This window comes from Chiroxiphia lanceolata, chromosome 6 (assembly GCF_009829145.1).
Source record: "Chiroxiphia lanceolata isolate bChiLan1 chromosome 6, bChiLan1.pri, whole genome shotgun sequence".
Taxonomy (NCBI): domain Eukaryota; kingdom Metazoa; phylum Chordata; class Aves; order Passeriformes; family Pipridae; genus Chiroxiphia; species Chiroxiphia lanceolata.
The window spans coordinates 8291749-8311035 of record NC_045642.1 but is presented as its reverse complement, the minus strand read 5'-3'; the positions used below and the strand labels follow the sequence as shown (position 1 = coordinate 8311035).

The 19287-nt window shown below is 41.0% G+C and overlaps 1 protein-coding gene across 1 annotated transcript in view; it reads left to right on the top strand.

Annotated features, from left to right (window-relative positions):
* Positions 1–19287, top strand: part of CSTF3 (cleavage stimulation factor subunit 3) — a 47965-nt gene that overhangs the window by 23393 nt on the left and 5285 nt on the right. The window contains exons 4-16 of the mRNA XM_032689931.1: positions 8093–8125; positions 8533–8630; positions 10001–10067; positions 10168–10202; positions 10306–10432; positions 13044–13121; positions 13315–13477; positions 13975–14084; positions 14522–14638; positions 15709–15783; positions 17115–17258; positions 17376–17478; positions 19207–19276. Of these exons, the coding sequence (XP_032545822.1) occupies positions 8093–8125; positions 8533–8630; positions 10001–10067; positions 10168–10202; positions 10306–10432; positions 13044–13121; positions 13315–13477; positions 13975–14084; positions 14522–14638; positions 15709–15783; positions 17115–17258; positions 17376–17478; positions 19207–19276 (1220 nt within the window). The remainder of the gene's footprint in view (positions 1–8092; positions 8126–8532; positions 8631–10000; positions 10068–10167; positions 10203–10305; positions 10433–13043; positions 13122–13314; positions 13478–13974; positions 14085–14521; positions 14639–15708; positions 15784–17114; positions 17259–17375; positions 17479–19206; positions 19277–19287) is intronic.

Here is a 19287-nt window from a genome sequence, read left to right as displayed (position 1 = left end):
CTCGTTGCATTTTGTCGTGTCTCTTGCAATCTGTGGGTGCTGTGTGTGCTTTTGAGTGCTGTAGTTTGAGAGTTAAACAATATAAAACAGGTTCTGGGAGAAAAAGCACTGCTGCTTTGTGAAGTGGCACACTTCCTAAGAACTGCAAAGGATCCCAGTAGGTCTGTTTATGTTAGACATCTGAAAACACGTCTGAAAACCTCCCACTGCTTCTGTAAAATACAAAAGACCTTGAGAGACAGGAATGAGAAGCAGAGGTGGACTAAAGTGCATAGGAAGAACCCAAATGCTTAAGTTGGGAAGGAAGCAAGTTAGTTTGCAGGGCTGTGAGTGTAGGGGGGTGTTTTCTGCTGTGGCTTAAAGGGGGTGTGACATTGAAAAGGAAATTTCAAGCTACATGGCAGGTTGAAAATTGACTTTTCATTAAAATAAGATCTGTGGACAAATCGAGAATCTGGATATAAAGTAGAAAGGAGTGGATGCTCAGCATATGTAAACTACTTCATACAGCTAATATTACACTGAATTTGATAATGGGCAAATTGCCTAAATAAAAAAGGTCATAGTTTTCCTAATTTGGAGCAGATATTAAAGAATGGATAGAAGCAGAACAAGGAAGAAAAGCTGGTAGTGCTGCTGCTTTATATGAGCTGTGTATCTGTGAGCTTCACCCAGCAGAGCAGAGAACAGCCAGTTCAGGAGACTGAGGCAGTACTCATAGGGAAAGAAAACCTAGACGTGGAGCAGGTCTCTTCTTCACCCTCAATTTCTAGGCAATTTTTAAATGTCAGATGTGTAGGGTGGTGAAGTAACAGATAAGTGAAGTTGTCTGTCTTCTTTTTTGAAGAACACAGAGTGTGCTTTTCATCGTGACTTGAAAAGGGCTGTTCTTGCAGCTTCACTCAAATTATAATCAGTTCACAAGAGATGTTTGCAATAATGGGGCTCAGTTTGTCAGGAAGGAGAACAGCAATGCAAGAAGTAACAGATGGGTTTGGTGTTTTGACATAATGGCAAATCTCCCTTTTTTTTCCTGAAAGAGTGTTTTGGAAAGGAAGTAATACACTTAAACAAAACGAGACGAGATAGCAGTAGAATGCCATAGATAGGAAGGAAGAGAAAATACACTTGAAAAAATTGCTTCTTTGTTTTTATAATCCAGATTGAAGACAAAGGAAAGAGGTGTATGTGAGGTCAGAAATCAGTGAGGTGGGGAGCGAATCAGTGATTGCAATTCAGTCTCATTCTCCAACTGGAAAAATCACTTCGGAGTTTTGTCACCCCGAGTTTTTTTTCAGGCTGCCTATAAATAAGTATTTCTCTGTACAGCCTCTGCCTGGTCTCTTGATTGTGGTGCCTGAAAGTTTTGCATGCTTTTCAAAGATTAACAGGAAGGAAGGCCCTCCCTGCAGGACTAAGAGGCAGCATTTTTTGTGAGGGAGTAGGGTCAGATGTCCTAAAGATTTATTGGTATGTGAAAATTACTCAAATTGCACTAAGATATAAACTGAAGCACAGCAACTATATTTAGTAGCTCTGTCTCTGAGCTCTCTTGTTAACAAAGTCCTTGTTCTTTACACTGGAGTAGATACTCAGGAATTAGATGGGGTAGGTACTTCTTAAATATCCTACACTATATTGTTAGTAGCAAAGTTAAGTTTCTTTATTGCAATGCATCATCAATCTTTCATCACTTCTAGGTCAATGCTTACTGTAAGTTTGTTCAGGGAAGTTGTCCAGATTCTCAGTGCTTGTATTGCTGCACTTGTAGAAAGCAGACAGTTTGCTCCTGCCTTAGGATATTCTGTTCACATATTTGTAGGGATTGGTATCTTTCCTGATACGTCTGAAAATTAAAGGTACTGGGTTTTTTAGTTTAATAGAAAAAGACACCTTCCACTTGCAGGTTTTTTCAATTGGTAATTACTTCTTTACATAGGTTTTTTAAATTAAGACTGACTCTTAACACTGCTTTAACTGGGTCATGGTGCTCTGCCTGCAGAGTCTCATTTCACAGGTTCTTTTGTACTCTTTTCTGAAGACTTCTGCTCTGAGCTGCTCCCTTGCCACGCCCAGGCAGGTGCAGCTGGGTCTCTTTTTTCCCAGACTTCCAGATAAATCTAGTTCTGTGCTCACAGTTTTGAAAATAGTCTTTTCAAGTCTTCAGGCATGCCTGGTTTTTTTATTTGTGTATATAATTAGTCAGGTGGTGGAGAAGTTCATGCAGTGATCTCTCTAGGCTGCTGCCTCTGGGAGGAGAAATGTGGGTAGAGTGTGTTAACCTGGTGAGCTTTGTTTAATGTTCCTGAAGGTCATTAAAAGTTTGGGGTGATGAGGCTGTAAAGACAATTTTCAAGAAGTTCAGAGGAACAGCCTTACCTGTTACTGGCTGTTCATGCAGCAGCTCTCTCTGGCTCTGCCACTGGTCCCCATTTCCCACTGCAACTTGGCTTCTTATGAGAACTGCTGCCCTTCATTTACTAGTTACCACTTTCCCTGTAGACATGACCACCTTTTACTATTGAAAATGGTAATGTGGCTCAGAATTTTGCTATAAAAAGTTACCTTTTTCACTAGCTGCTCAGGAGGTGCCTGTTCTTGAGGCAGGATATTAACTGGTAATTGGATTTGCAGAATTACAGGTTCTGTTCATTAGCAGAACCAATAATCTTAGTTACTGTAAAATTTATTTTATTCCTAAATACTGTGAGCAAATTGAGAGTATATGTAACTATAAATATACAATAGTGTATGTCACAGACCACTCTTTTGGTAATCAGGAGACAACTGTGAAACCTAAAAGATGATTGTGATCAGGAAGATCACAGTGGTCAGACACTGGGACTGGCTTCCTGGAGATGTGGTTGATGCCCCAAACCTGTTGGTGTTTAAGTGTCATTTGGGCAGTGCCCTTAACAACATGCTTTTTAAATTTTGGTGTAATACCATGGTTCAGGAAGCTCTAGAAATAATACTTGTAATAGTACTTGGAGACATTTAATTTAGAATAACTTTAAGGAACTTTTCAAATCCCATTTTATGGCAGACTTTGAAATTGAGACACGTAACCATGTGCATGTGAGACATTACACTGTTCTGAATGAAAACACGTAGAATCTCATCTTACTGCCTTTTGAGAAAACGAGTTTTCCCATAGTCAGTGTACTGTACCTCTTCCTTGCAGGCTTTACTAATAGCAAGATAAAAGCTGTGTTCACAGGGAATACTAAAACTCCAAATGAAGACTACAGAAATACCCAATCATTCCATCCTTAGCTGGTACAGATTGTAGTAAAACAATATATTACAGAAACTGCATCTGCAATTATATGCTAAGGCTTTTAAATAAAGCATTTCATTGCTTAAGCCCTGGAATGTCTTGCACAAATGAATTATGTGCTTTGCTGGGCATATGTTAGATAACTTTTACATCCAGTTATTTAGACAGTTATAATCCAGCCTTGCTGGGTTAATGACCACGTGGAAGTGCAGTGTTAGTCCTGCATTTTACCTTTATCAGAACTTGGTTTGTTATTTGCAAGGCTAATTGCTGTTACTTGACCTGTGGGAAAGCAAGTTTGTCACATTAAGTGCTCACAAAATTAGTCACTGACTGGGAGCCTCAGCAAATAGCAAAAGGCCAAATGTGCTAAAGATAGAACAGAGAATCAGCATCTCTCCATCCTTTCTAAGGTGACATTTCTTTGAGGCAGTCTGAGAAGTTTGAACTGCTGTGGTCCAAGCTGTATTTATTCTGCAAGTAAAGTGGGAACATCTCTCCAGCCAGCCCTAGCCTGTATTTTGGAAACAGGTAGAGAAATGTGAGTGTATTTGATTACACTCACAGTTCTGTCTTGGTAGAGATGGAAATTACATCCCACTGTGCTCGAGGTTGGGAGTTGACTCTTTTCCTCTAGCAATCAGGATATAAAAAAAGAAAAAGCAAATGGGTTCAGTCATGATAGATTTTGGGTAGTCTGATTTTATTTTTAAAATGTTAACTTTTATTTGTCTAATACCTAGCCATCCAACTGCCAATGAATATAGGTCTTTCACAGTGAGTTCCCTTCAGCTAATAAACAAGAGCAATACTTCCAAATACATATGTGTAGGATCTGGTTGTAATTTTGTACCCTGAAACATGTGTTGTATATGTGTTTTTCAAAACAAACAAGCAAAAAAACCCCCCAGCTAACGTTAAGGATGGCGCATGCATGTTAGTATTGATAACAAATCCAGATTTCAGGAAAATTCTCAGGAAGTTCACACCTGCACAGCTGTGGCCTTTCCTTCTCTCCCAGCCTGTCCCTTTGTCAGCTGGTGCAGTCTGCCAGGGGTGCACAGTGTTTCTCTTCCCAAAAAAGCACAAAAAACCCCTGAGTAGTGCAGGGGCAGTGGGTAGAGAGCAAGAGGATCTACCTCACCAAGGGGAGAGCTGGAGGCAGTGGATAAGGGAGTGTTAGATTTTTATGCTTGAGAAACAAATTTTTTCCCTGGAAAATAACCATTGAAAAAAAGGAAGATGGAGTTGGGATATGGAAATGGATGACAGAAGAAGCCATGCTGGTCCTTAATTACCACAGACTAACTTTGCTTCCTTAGGAGCTTGATGGAAAGCAAGAAACACTGAAAAGGTTAAAACAAAACTGGGATGCTTTTTAGGCTTGTGTTGTATGTTGCCAGGCAACTACAAAGAGTTTTATGTCCCTAGATTAGTAAAATCACGTGCTTTGCACAGTCATAAGTATTTCATATGTCTTGTAAAGGTCTGTTAAAAAGGGTGAAGTGCTATGTAATCTATGGATTAAGTTTTGCCTTTGAATGTTGGTGAAGCTCATTATGGGGAATTACATTGTATATTCTGGGAAGAAATTTGACTTATTATGAATTCACCTTGTAAAAAGCTGATACAGTAGTGACTTAAATTTCCTATTAGAGCATCAAATTTAAAGTTACTCTTTCAGCAAAAGGGGCAGAATTTCTCATTACCACAGGCAGAGGAAGGCAAGCTCAGCTGTGTTTTATTACAGGAGTGTCCAAGTATGGCTGGTCAGACAAGGTGGCATTTGTGTAGTCTTCAGGGATGGAGGGGAGACACTCATCTGTATGGATTTTACCTTGGAATGGCAGTGTCTCAGCTCATTGAATAGGAGGTGGACTCGTGGTGGAGCCACTCCTTTGTCAACCTCTGTGAGGGTAACACCAGCCTCCTCAGTTAAAGAAATCAGAATAGGAATCCAGGCAGCCTTAGAAATGAGAGGATAATCTGCTGTAAACATCTCTATAGTTCACTTAATGTTTGTCTTTTAAGGACAAAATTACAGTATAATGTCAATTCTTTATGCTTTTCCACATCTAATCACTGCCTGTTCCTGTGTCTGTAATAGGAAAAACAAGAAATGTAACAGGAATGTACCTGATAATTCACATAGAAAATACTTAGCTTTGAGTCATAACACATGCAAATGAAGAATATACCTTCTTTTCTTAGCAAAATAACTTTTCAAGGTGTTTGGTTATGGGAGGTGCACGCAGTCCAGTGGATATGTATTCCTTGTGCTCCGTGTTTTGTTGCCTGGTGACAGTGCTGCCAGGGCACTAATAAAGTTGCTCTGTAAGCAAATGGGATGACCTGATGCTGGATGCAATTACTGAGGTCACTGGAGTTCACTTCTGCTGAGTAATGGTTGTCACTGAGCTTTTGGGTGTTGGAGGAGCAAGGGGAAGTGCTGAGCAGGCAGAGAGCATTCCCAGCTTCATTTAGGAATTGTCTTGGCGTGTGTGGCACTGTTTACATGGCTACACTCATTTTTGCTCTGCCTGCTTACAGCTTTTCATTCTGAGCTTCTAAGAATTATTTTTCATCTTGTTCCTGAATGACTACAAGGTGATGCCTTTTGTCAGTGACAAAGCCGTGAATTAATTTTATTTAATTTTCACTAAAAAAAAAAAAAAAGAATTCGTGCTGTCTCCCGTCTCACTCTATTAAAAGCAAATTAATTCTGCACATCCTGATGAAGGCTTTATTGAGTTGAAGTACAAGGGAAAAAAGGTGCAGGCAGCTGTGCTGTGTGCTAAGATGTACAAACCAAGGTTCATTTGTTCTTTTTGACTTGGTGACCAAGGATAGAAGAAGGAGATTAACCAGATGTGGGAGGCATGGACTGGGAGCTCTTTCTCTTTAGTGAGAGTTGAATCCTTTTCATCATATTGTAAGATGTGCTGAGGAACCTGAAAAATTACTGTCAAAAAAGGATGAAGTAAAAATGGCAGATGTCTTCCTTTCTTTTGGACTCTAAAGGAATGAGAAATTTAAAATGTAAGAATGTGCTTTCCTTCAACTGGAAGCAGAGCAGCATCAGGCTCCTTAATTCATGTCCACAAAAAAAACTTCCGTCTCCAAAACCCTACAATTATTAGAAGTGCTCTTTAAAGGCAGAAAGAATGTGCTCAACTCACAAAAAGTTTGTGAGAAAGTGGCAGTAGGATGTGGACACGTCCCTGAGAGCGTGTGGGGTCGGGGTGTGTTGCCAGGGGTTAGAGGTGTTCTCCAGAAATGCCGCCTCTGGATTTTAGTGAAGTGTTACTTCACAGCAGTGTTATGTCTGTAATTGGTCATTTATTTCTCTGGTCAGCCGTCTTTTAACTGAATAGTTTGCAGGAAGACTGTGTGAAACTCGTGTGTGCAAGACACAGTTGAGCTTAACTCTCTGCAGACCTGGATTTTGTGAAAGTCTTTCAGGCTGGGCGGGATACCGCTCCGGTTGGAGTGGGGTATTGACATGAGGGTCCAGTCTGCCATGTTGTGCCATTAAAGTTTTTCTTCAAAACGTCTTCGAGTTCTCTTGTTTTTAGTTGATCTTGTTCAGGAGTGAGGGAAATGTTAATGCTCTGGGGACTGGGGTGTTGTGGGAGTACAGACACTCGGGAAGCAGGAGACAGGAAAGGCAGTGCACGGAGCAGTACAGGGCTTACTTATTTTAGGTCTCCTGCACACGAGTCGGTGTCTCCCAATGCTTCCATTAAAAATTCTGTTGTGCTTTAGTGTGGGAATGATGTAAAGTGAAATAATGAATCCCTGGTGCAGAAGGGTGCTGTTTGCTGCCTGCCACCACGATCCTGGGGGAAGTGGAGAGAAAGGCTTTCGGAACTGCTCCTGCTGAGCTCGAGTCCCCTAAGTAAATGAAGAGCAATGAGATTTAAGGGGGAGGTTTGATGATGCTTTACAAATGCAACACAGCATAATGAATCCTTATTTCATTAAAAAGTTCTTTACTTCAATGAAGATAAGCATCTTCTAAAGGCTGGTGTTGATTTTCCTTGTTTCTTCAGTGTGTCTCTCCAGAGATTGCCTGGCACGTTACTGTAACTGGAGCTAATAAATACATGAAGGATGCCAGTCTGTCCTCCTCAGCAGTCTCGTGCTTTTCTTTGTCCTGTCTGAAAGGCAGCCTGTTGGTTGCTGGGTTTCACCCTCTGCCCCTGTGGTGTGTGAGCTGTGTGAATGAAACTGGTGCCGAGATGTGAGTGTGGTTTGGTCCCTCCTGGGAGCACCAGGGCTGGGGCACCTCTCGAAAAACAGGTTCTCCATGTTTATTATTCCCTGATCCAACATCAGCATATTATAGCAACGTGTAGTTTAAGAAATAAATTTTCAAGTGTAATAAGATTTTTTAGCCTAGTAGTTTTGTAAATATGGTGTTTTACCCTTAATTTACTCAATCTTGATCTAGAACCTTTGGTACATAAGTCAATATATGCACTGGAGGCAATAGAATATCTTGACATTAGAGGCTAAGTCTGGCTGTTCAAACCAGAATACAGGAAAGCAACTTTGCCTACTGATACCTACATTTTGGAAGTGAAGAATTAAAAATAAAAATAAAAAGCCTGGCAATTTTGCAAAAGCTATGCAAAGTACATGATTTTCGTGTGTTTAATTATATTTTTGCAACATTATATGGTGTTACAGTGTAATTAGTTCAAGGCAGCCAAAGTACAAATTGGAATGCTGTAGTACTGTATAAACAATATATTCCTACTATTCAAAAGTAGTTTCTTAAGTGATTTGTTTTTTTCTGCTTCCCTATAGATTAAAGCAAAAAATTATGACAAAGTGGAAAAGGTGAGTCCTATTAATATATGTAATATATCTCTATAGCAAGAAAAAGTACCTTGTGATTGGGCTGTATCAGATTGAAAAAAGCCATAGCTGTCATTGAATGTGCTATTCAAAGACACAGATAAAAAGTATCATTACAATTCATTTGTCGTTGCTACAACAAATCAATAATAATAATAAGCTGTAATCAGTGAATTGTGCAGGGGGGGTTTTCTGCTTAATTCTCTCCAGTTCCCTTGCATAGCACAGAGATGCTTTAGTCAAAAGAATGAGTAGTTTAACTTACTCTTTCTTATAAATCTCAATCATAATTACTAAGGTTATTTGAATCCACACTGTATAGTTTTGAAAGTAGAAACCTAATTTCTGTATCTGGAATCCTGATCTCGTCTTCTTGATGTATTAAACAGTTATTTCAGCGATGCCTTATGAAGGTTTTACACATTGATTTATGGAAATGTTACCTTTCCTATGTACGAGAAACCAAGGGGAAGCTGCCTAGTTACAAGTAAGTCAACGGAGTTGCTCTGAATTATTCTAGTTTTATGGTGAATTTCTTCTTCATTTTTCACTAGGGGGTGGGGAGGAACCTGTGTGACAAATCTGTCCGGGGGTATTCTGGTGGAGTATTGGAGGTTTGATGTATAATCTGCATTTAGAAAACATTTTCTTTAAAGTTTCTTTAACTGAGTTTCCCGGGTAAAATTGCTACCTTAACCTGGATTCATATAACAAGGCTGGACAAGAGCAGGGGAGTAGCTGGTATATCCATGGCAGTTCCCTGCAGATGGGATTGGTGCTTTTGTTGTCCCTGCCCTCAGTGTCCTGTTTAGAGTCTCCACAAAATTCAGCATTGATTCCAGCTGTACTGTATTTGACCAGTAATAGGAGACAGTTCAGGCCTTAGAGAAAAGGTTTGGAATGCAGAAAAAAAGGCATAAAATTCAGGGTGTCTGAATTTTTGGGTGTATTAATCTTCATCCCTTTTCAGTTACTACATTTTGCTTGTTTATGGTCTGGAGTTTCAGAAAATGTCAGTAACTTCCAGCGTCTGTAAAACCTCTCTTCCCCAGCCCACTATAATTTCTTTGCACAATAACTGGCAAGATAAGTAATGCATTAACAGAGGGGGAAAAGCAGGATTTTCTAGTTTTACAAAACTGTTTTGAAACAGTTTTAAAAGTATCAATGCCCACTCCCCCATCCCCAATCTTTTTATCCAGTTTTTCTTCTCTTTTTCCTGTTAATCTTGTCAAGGAGGTAACAAGGTACTGAAGTATATTTGAGTAAAGGAAACTGGGAGAGAAGTGGTAGGGAGAAAAAACACTCATAGTTGAAACTTAACCAAGGAAATTCTGTGAACATTTTAAATCTGAAGGAAAATACTTTGAATTTGGGGGACTAAAATCAGTTTCCACACAAGGGAGCTAATCCTAATTGCCCCAGAGTTTTGGTATTCCTGGAGAATTGCAAAAAGATCTGAGGGGAAAAAGGAAAAAAAACCCAAAAAACATGGGTGCATCTGTCAGCTAAGAAGGTCTGGAGAGCAGTTGTTTTCTGTCTTCTCAACTTCTCATAGTATACATGGGTTTCCACTGACTTGGGAGGGTGGACCAGGAACTGTTATTGTGCTGGTTTGCCACCAATAGTTTTAAATAATTTTCTTAAATAAAACAAATAGGCAAAACCCCAGCATAACCTAAATACAGAATTTAAAGCTATCTGAATGCCAGTTTTTGCTCTCAGCTGTTGAATGATATTTCTCATTCCTCAATGTTTGGTTAGAATTTGCTGCACAAAAGAATGCTCTTTAAATAAAGACTTTTTTAAATACTAAACACTTGCTCTATGGTCTTTGTGGTTTGTTCTTTTCCTCAGAGAAAAAATGGCTCAGGCATATGATTTTGCTCTGGATAAGATTGGCATGGAAATCATGTCATACCAGGTATGTTTTTTTTTTAATCAAAGCACATTTTATTTCTAATTTTTTAACGAGTACAACTGAACATTGGATTCATTATATGTAATATTTTTGTCTCATGTAGATCTGGGTGGATTACATCAATTTTTTGAAAGGCGTGTAAGTACCTTCTAAAAGACTTTTTTTGGTTTTTAAGCTCAGTTGATGTAATGCTGGTGTTCACAAGTGATGACCTGACATGAATTTCTCTCCCACTCTTTAGAGAAGCAGTAGGATCCTATGCAGAGAACCAGAGGATAACAGCTGTCCGTAGGGTTTACCAGCGTGGTTGTGTGAATCCAATGATAAACATAGAGCAGCTCTGGAGAGATTATAACAAATACGAAGAGGTAATCAACAACGTGATTGTTTGTGACATTAAGAAAGAAATAACAGCCAGATGTGGTGCCCAAACTATATCCATTAAATAATTATGTGTAAAAGAGGTGACCAGCAGTACGAACACCTTTTGTGGGTGCAGTTTGTACCAAGACCTGTGGCCAAACTCTGCAGGTACCTGAGTGAATTTTAAAATTTATTTCAAAGACTCTCCATAAGATACAGTTGACTGCCTCATTTCCCAGCTGGAATTGCTAGTGAGTTAGAAATCGCTGTCACCAGTGATGGGGAGTGTATCTAATGGGAGCTGGAGCAGCTCAGGTGGCAGTGAGGGCTGGTGTCCCCCAGGAGGCACTCCCCTCCTTTCACTTCGAGTTGAACAGGGTGAAATGGCATTCAGCTGTGATGGTTTGGATTTCCTTCAGTGCATTAAGTTACGTGGTCTTAAGTATTTATAAAATGCTCCTCACCATCCTTCCCCCGAAGCCGTTCCAGCCTCCGTTCAGATGAGTTTCAGCAAGTGTGACCTCAGCTCATTGGCCTTACAGGCTAAGTTGTAGCTGCACCTTTACAGTGTATTTATAAACACATCTGTTAACAGCTGTTTGACCAGCCCCAGTCAGCAGCAGTGAGAATGCAGATCTGAGTGTAGCTGCCCTCGTGCTCAGCACTGCCAGGCAGGGATGCTCATCCACCTCTCTCCCTTGTCCTGCTGGTTGTGCCCAGGCTGGCAGGTGCCAGCATGCTGTGGGGCAGCTGTGCCCTGAGCAGGGAAGAAGGGCCAGTTTCTCTTTCCTTGGTGCTAATTAAATAAGTTGTGCTCTTGATGACCTCTCGTGGATGTGCTTAGCAAGTGGGAGTACCTCTGGGTGGGAATACCTCTGGGTGGGAGAGCTCTGGATGGGAGAGCTCTGGATGGGAGGACCTCTGGGTGGGAGAGCTCCAGGCATCCAGACCCACAAGCGTGTACTGTAGCAGCTCATTGCCCTGTTGTTCAGGGACACCACAGCCAGCCTGCTGACACCAGGGAAGTTATCCAGTGCTGTGCCTTCTCCTGTGCAGGAAAAAAATCCCCAATACAACTTCCCTGTAAACCTTTTCTCTTCCCCTCCCACATAGCAAATGGAGGCTGTCACTGTTGATTACCACTCCTTTCATTAGTACATAGGGAGACTGTCAAAACAGCAGCTCAAACCTGTCCAGTTTCTAGTTGAGGCAGCTCTGGCTGACATCTGTAACTCAAACCTGTCCCTCAGGCTGTTCAGAGCTGCAGAAGCTGAGGGCCAGTGCTCTGTTCAGACACAGGTTTCTGTTCTGGCTAAACTGGCCTCTGGCCTCAAGGAAAAGGGCTGCTGCTTACAGGGGTCCTGGCACAGGGAAATGCTCCTCACCTGAAGGGCTCTTTGAGGGGGAGGTGATTCCCCACATCAGTAGCCCAACAACACAGCGATCACGTGCAGGTCTCTGTATGAAAGATTAATGGCTGTTTGCTCTAATTCAAGAATGTTCTCAAGCTTCCCTTCAGCTCAGCCATAGCCACCAGCAGGTAGCAATATCTGCCTGTCAGTCACCGCTATCTTTAATTAACTAAATGGTCAAAAGTGGCAGCACCCCCAGTGAGCCCCCTGTCCCAGTGACAAAGGGACAGTCTTTGGCTCACAAAGCCGCACGGCTGCTGAGCTGGGAGTGCATCCCTGGAGGATCCAGCTGCATCCTCAGCCTGGTCCTGGGTTAACTGGGGTGTTACTGGGTTTGTGTGCTAGCCCAACAGCACCCTGCACGAGCCCAGACAGTGCCTTTGCTTCCCTACTGAGTCAGTACCCAGCCTGGGTGCCTGTTTGGAACAGGACTGAAAGCTGTGCCCACCTTCCTCAAAGTCTTGCCAAGCCACGCCAGCAAAATCCACCTGGACACAGGCAGCAGCAAAAGGGGGGGTTCTTACCCTGCTGTAAGAGCAGTTCTTTGTGGTTTTGTTCATGCCCAGGGCCCAGCTGCCCCCAACCCCTCTGCTCTTGCTCAGCAGCACAGCAGAGCCCTCTCACACGTGTGCAGTCCTGGAGGGGTGCCACTCTCAGTGGTGACACATCTTGAGTCCCTCTCAGCTGACAAAGGTACACAGCTGGGAGTGTGCTGAATAGAACCTCTTTTAAAAGCTGTCACTTCAGGGACAGAGGAGAAGGCAGAGCTTTGAGCCTGGTGGAGGTCAATCCGTGTTACTTCTTGTAGGAGAAAATGGAGTTGTTCATATGCTGTCACCTGGTGAGCAGCAAGGCAGGGAGCTGTGGCTGACTAGGTACTGATAATCATTTAAAAGCAAAATTGTAAATCACAAACACATTCTTTCCACTTTTGCCCCCAGCAGTTTATGTAAAGTATTTTTGAAAGTAATTAAAAGTATGCCGAGGTGCTTGAGATCAGTTGATTTTTAGTAGTGAGTTTGTTCTCTGATACAAGATCTTACCCATGCTTTTATTAGGAGAAATGCAATACCTCTTGAGATTGGTATTTTAAAATAACTTTGTCCTTGCTCAAATTTGCATCCCTTTTCCTGTATAAAATAAGATTCCGTATTTCCAAAGTGAAATTGCAAATTCCCAATTCCTTTTCTTCACCCTTCTCCAGGGCATCAATATTCACTTAGCTAAGAAGATGATCGAAGACAGGAGTAGAGATTATATGAATGCACGACGAGTTGCAAAGGTACAACCCTCTGTTGACTGTCCTTCGTTCTCTTTAATTCTACAAGCCATCATTAAAATCGGTCCTTGTTTTAAATAAAGCTGTGTCAGACTAATAAGGTCGGTCCGATAAAATATCTGTTATCTGTTTTAGAAAGCACAAGATAAATAAAATAAGCTTAAATCTGCTCTTCAAAACATTGCTTCTGCTTCAGGAGTATGAGACAGTGATGAAAGGCCTGGACCGCAACGCTCCCTCTGTCCCTCCTCAAAACACCCCCCAGGAGGCTCAGCAGGTGGACATGTGGAAAAAGTACATCCAGTGGGAAAAGAGCAACCCCCTGCGAACAGAAGATCAAACTCTTATAACAAAAAGAGGTGATTAGATACTGTTGGGACAGGTAGAATTATATTTTCTTGGCTTCATTAATGACCTCCAGCACAAATAATGTCGTCATTTGGTGTTCAGGATTCCCGCTGGAGCAGAAGTTAATGGTATTTCTTGAATTGTGTGAGTGTTCTTCTAAAAGAACAAACTAGATTTTACTCAAGCCAAGCTGAAAGCAATACAAGGATTTTGGGGGACAGTGCTATAGTCATGTGCCACTGAACTTCAATTGGAAGTCAGGAAACAGTGGATCACATCCTTGTTTTTATGGCTGATATTGAATGAGTTGTTCTTCAGCCGATTTTAGCTGCTGGTTATGATTCCATAAAGTTTCTGGCAATATAAAAGGGCTGCAGTTGGGATCATTGTAGCCAGTTAGCGTTAACACTGATTTATTTGATGATTTTTGTGCTTCACACTTGCACTGTGCAAGATGGTACCATTTCTGCAGTGATTTAGGAGTGTTTCCTACATTTCTTGCCCACAGTGATGTTCGCTTACGAGCAGTGTCTTCTGGTGCTGGGACATCACCCAGACATCTGGTATGAGGCAGCACAGTACCTCGAGCAGTCCAGTAAGCTGCTGGCTGAGAAAGGGGTAAGCAGGTTGCCACTGGTTTTCTCTTATTTAATTGCTTTGACGTGGTGTACTGTTATTTTTTTGGGTCAAATACTTAAGAACCAAAGAGGGGGGGGTGAAAAATATATGTAGTACAGTAAGCTGTGTCGTGTTCAGAATTTTAAAACTGGGCCTGATGTAAGAAATAAAAATTTCTTTATTTGAGGTAAGAATTATGAAAAACTATTTCAGTCTTGCAAAGGTAGGTTTGGGGGAGTTTTAGGTTTCATTTTTAGGTTTGGGGGAGTTTTTTGGCCTGGTTTTGTGATTCCTTAAGTGCTGGGGACATGATTAACTCTTTATTGGAGCACTGCATGGAAGTTCACTGGGGCTTGTCACACACAAGATATTCCATAAACTGGCCTTCGTTGTCACAGATGCTGAACAATTACATTCTTATACTTGTTTTATAACAGGACATGAACAATGCCAAACTCTTCAGTGATGAGGCTGCTAATATTTATGAAAGAGCGATCAGCACTTTATTAAAGAAGAATATGCTTCTTTATTTTGCATATGCAGATTATGAAGAGGTAAGCAAAAACAGTGATGTACTGACTTTAAAGTCCAAAGATGTCTCCCATCAATAATGTCATTTATTTGAAACATACTTAATACACAGAATTCTATAGAATTAATTTGCTGATTCTTCCAGCCTTACTCTCATTCAGGGTTTCCGAGCTGACAAAATGGAGAGGAAAATCTCATAGTATGAGTTACAAAAGTTTTGAAAATCTACTGTCTTTCCACTTAAAATATTGACTATAATTTTCAAATTGTCATAAGGGTGGAATGCTTATAAATTTACATTTACCAGAGCATCAGCTTCTTCTCTTTTAAAACAGGCATAAAGAGCATCTTTTCCATCTAGTTCTTGAGGGGTTAATATTTGTGTTTGCTGTGGTGGAAGATGGGAGGCACCTGTATTGCAGCTTTCTGGGTGGTTTTGCACATGAACCACCAGGAATAAAGGCTGTTTCCCACTGATCAGATGAGGACTGTGGAGTCCTCTGTGAGGTGCAGTTTGCCACTTACTGTAACATGGAAGAGTCTTTGTAGGAGGATTGTGAGGACAACAGAGGGGAAAAAAAAGCCTTTGCCCTTAAAAGAAAGAGCCTTCCTTGGCTTTCAGTGCAGCTTCTTGTATGCTAAATGTCCTGTGTTTTTAAGGCTGCACAATACAACGTGGAGGGCTGGAGCTGGCAGGGAACTGAATGGATTATTTGAAATGTGTAAGTTGGAGAGTGAAGGTGCTTTTCCTACCTGTCTACACGTTACTTTTAGACAGGGATAAAGGAAACAGTCTTCTTATCCCAAGCACCTACAATGACAGTTCTGCTGCAGTACTACTACGTTAGAAAAAGAGTTCAGAGTCTCTTGAAAAGCATGTGCATAAGCACTACTGGGAAATTAATGTGGGGAAGTAAAAAAATGACTGCACGAGACAGAAAACGCTTGCGAGTAAAGGGACTGACATGCACAGTGATCAGCCGGGGAAAAATGGGAACAGAAAAAGTCTAGTTTTTAATTCAGGTTGAGCTGTGCATTCTCAGAGGTGATGTGGAATGGTGTTACCAAGCAGTCTGTATTTCCTTTTACTTAGAGTCGAATGAAGTATGAGAAAGTGCACAGCATATATAACCGGCTCCTGGCTATCGAAGACATTGACCCCACCCTGGTAAGATGATGCCTGGTATTGAGTTTTCCCAAATTTACATGGACAGCCACTCAAACACGTGCACAGAGTGGGGAGGAGCTTACAGGAGTTCCTTGGCTCACAGGGGTGATGGAGCAGGTGGAGTAATGAGATGACAAAATTAAATTGAAATTTTGGGAAGGTTGATAAGTATAGTCTTTATTTCACCTTAATACACTAAGTCATGTGCACTCTCCTCCTCTGTCTCTTTTGGACAGTCTCTTAAAACAAATGTAAGGTATAAAATATTTCATGACACAGCTCTTAAGAATTGATGTACATTTGTCTCAACTAAAATTTCACTTTGCCTCCCCTTACCTGATTAAAACCACGTTGCTTTTGTCCACTGTTCTCCCTACATAAAAATACACCATCCTGTATACCTGTAGTTTGTATATAAATCTGTAATGCACCATATAAGTATCCAAGAGTATTGCTGTGCATCTGCTGAAGTTATAAACATTGTCCCTAGTGCCAGCTGTGGTAGTGCTGAACAAGTGGTGTGAGAAGTAACCTGCTCTCAAGAAGCAATTTAGTTTATAAATAGACACATCAAAGCATTAGAAGGAAAAAGAAGGTGTGAGGTCTAAAATGAAACAACAGGTCAGTGTTAGAGGAAAGGTATCCATTTACTGACATTTTCCATTCTTTAAAGACAGATCATAATGTTTCCCAAATGCACATTTTATGAGAAACCCATGTCCCCGTTCCTCCTGCTTGAGGAATGCTCTTATTTGTGATCTAATTCAGAGTGAAGGAAAGTTAAATCCCAGAGAAAGGCAAACCACAAATTGGCCACTGAATTAAGCAGCACATTCATTATTTCCTTGATCAGGTACAAATATTTGCAGACTGGATGATTATTTTTACCTTGGATTGTATAATGTACAGTAAAATCCTTCATCAAGCCTTTTGGCTGCTCTTTAGCCTTTTGGATGTCTTGGCTTTATTGGAAAGTTACCATCTTTACACTGATCCTCGAGTTCTCTGAAGGCAACAGTTTATGTAAATTACATTCATTTCCTTACCTCCCCTTCCTTGAAAAATCTGTGTATTAACTATTGTCTTTTCAGGGGATCAGTCTTAGGTACATTCAGTTTCTTTTTTAAAAATCCATAAAAAGGTTTGCCTCATTATTTATAGCAAAACAACACGGAGACAGAACCCAGCCTTGTTTCTGTTGTGACTTATTCGCTGTATTTTGTGAGTGAAGATCATTTCAGATACAGTTAAAAAAAACACCAAAAACTTGGTGATATCCTGGTATTCTCTGTTAGCAGTGATGCTGTATCAATATTAATATGCACCTTTAGGTTTATATCCAATATATGAAATTTGCAAGGAGAGCAGAGGGCATAAAATCTGGAAGAACGATATTTAAGAAAGCGAGAGAGGACGCCCGGACCCGCCACCACGTCTATGTTACAGCAGCTCTGATGGAGTATTACTGTAGCAAGGTAATCCCAGGTGCTCAGTCTGACACCACTGAAGTGTCAGCAGGGGGTGTGGAGCTCACTGAAGCTAATAACTGTTTGTTTTTTGGTTTTTTTGGTTTTTTTTTTTAATGTTTGCAGGATAAGTCTGTGGCCTTTAAGATTTTTGAGCTCGGGCTGAAAAAATATGGGGACATTCCAGAATATGTGCTGGCATATATCGACTACCTTTCTCACCTTAATGGTAAGCTCTAAGCTTTGGGAGGTCTAATGGAGCATTAATCTGCTTTCTCTGTGAGTTTAGGTTCAGGCCAAGTTCCTTGTATTTAAAATTCTTCTTGAAGAGCAATGAAATCTCTTCATGAAATTTGGGAGTTAATTTGAAAACAAAACCTGTTCTTTTGTCCTTACTGAAGTTCCAGAACATTAGATCCTGATGCTACTGGTTAGAGGAGAGTGAACTTTCCAAATTGTAACTCACTGGCATTGCAGGAGTTTTGCAGCATCTGTTGTGAACAGTGGGAAGGACACTGAGAAATCTAAATCCTGAGGAAAAAGATCTGTAGGACTTCAAAATCAGCGTGAGAGGAGTGAGGGATTAGCTGGTCCTGACTAGAATTAATTTAAACTCCTTCTCCCGGGGTAGATAAGATGAGCAAGATACAAAATCAGTATTGTGCATATCAGTCCTGCTTGGAAGTTGCCAGGGAGCTGATCTGCAGTGGAAAGAGCAGGGCATGGGCAGGAGGTGGAGGTGGTGGTGGAAGGTCTCTCTGTAGGATTTCCTGAGGCAGGAGTGAATATCCCTCTTACAAGAAACCAGGCTGCTGTGGGGAGCAGGGGCTGACAGAGACCTTTGTGTGGAAGTTTCATGGGGAATTGAAGAAGAGGGAGACGAGCAGTTCATCCCAGGGTCTTCCTCTGCCCAGTCCTGTCTGGTACCCGTTAGATTTTCAGATTTTTGCAGGTATTTCTTCAAGTAGTCAATTCTCTGGTTCAGTGTTTGTGGCATAACAGCCCAGAGGTGTAACACAGGGTGGGTGTAACTCAGCTGTGTGAGCCAGGGGCTGTGGGCAGTTGTGCTGCTGCACATCTCCTGAACCTGCACTGTCTTCTGCAGGCACATGAGTCTCCTGTCAGACTACAGCACTTTGATTTTTCAGGCTCTGAAAGTTTGAACAGGCTTGGAGGTTTTAAACAGAGATTTTTTTTTTTCCCAAGTTCCAGTATATTTAATTTTGCAATACACTATTGTGAGTCTACATGAATATTTGCAATGCCTTTCTATAGGTTGCCATCAGAAATAAAAAAAGTTCTTAAAATTCCCTAGTGTATTGCTCTGTTTTAATGACCCAGCAGGCTACTGCAAACCAAGGGAATTGATCTCTGAACTCCTGTAAGTGAAAGGGATGGTACAATACCCAGGGCAGAAGCTGGCAGTTTAAGGAACAAAACCACCAACCACTCCATTGCCCCAGCTGGCAATGGACAAACACTGAGTGCTTGTTGGGAACCAGGCCTAATAGTTTGGGGAGGGCTTCTGAGGAATATACAGGTATATTAATTTAGCCCTAGTTTAAAAGGGAAGTAATGAATTGAAAGGCCAAATTTAAATCTACCAAGATATGCTATTCTGATAATTAAAGAAAATGGAAAAAAACCCAACAACCCAGAAATCCTGAAGAGATGCCAAGCAATTGCTCTGCTGTTACAGAAGAACCTGGATTAGGATCAGTTTGTCGCTATCAACAAAAATAAACTTGCAAAGAACAAATTTGCAATGGAATTTAACATGAGTAAAGTTTTATGTGGGCATAAAAAGATCTCTTTTTATACTTACTGAAATTCAAATCCAAGTATCAGAATATCAGCCTCATATCTAATTCAGTGTACACATTTCTTTGAAAGGACATGATTTTAAATTGTCTTTAATGTATTTTACTTAGTGTGATTTTTCTTTTTGTCTTTCTAGAGGACAACAATACAAGAGTTTTGTTTGAACGTGTTTTAACTTCAGGGAGCCTCCCTCCTGAGAAATCTGGGTATGTCTGCA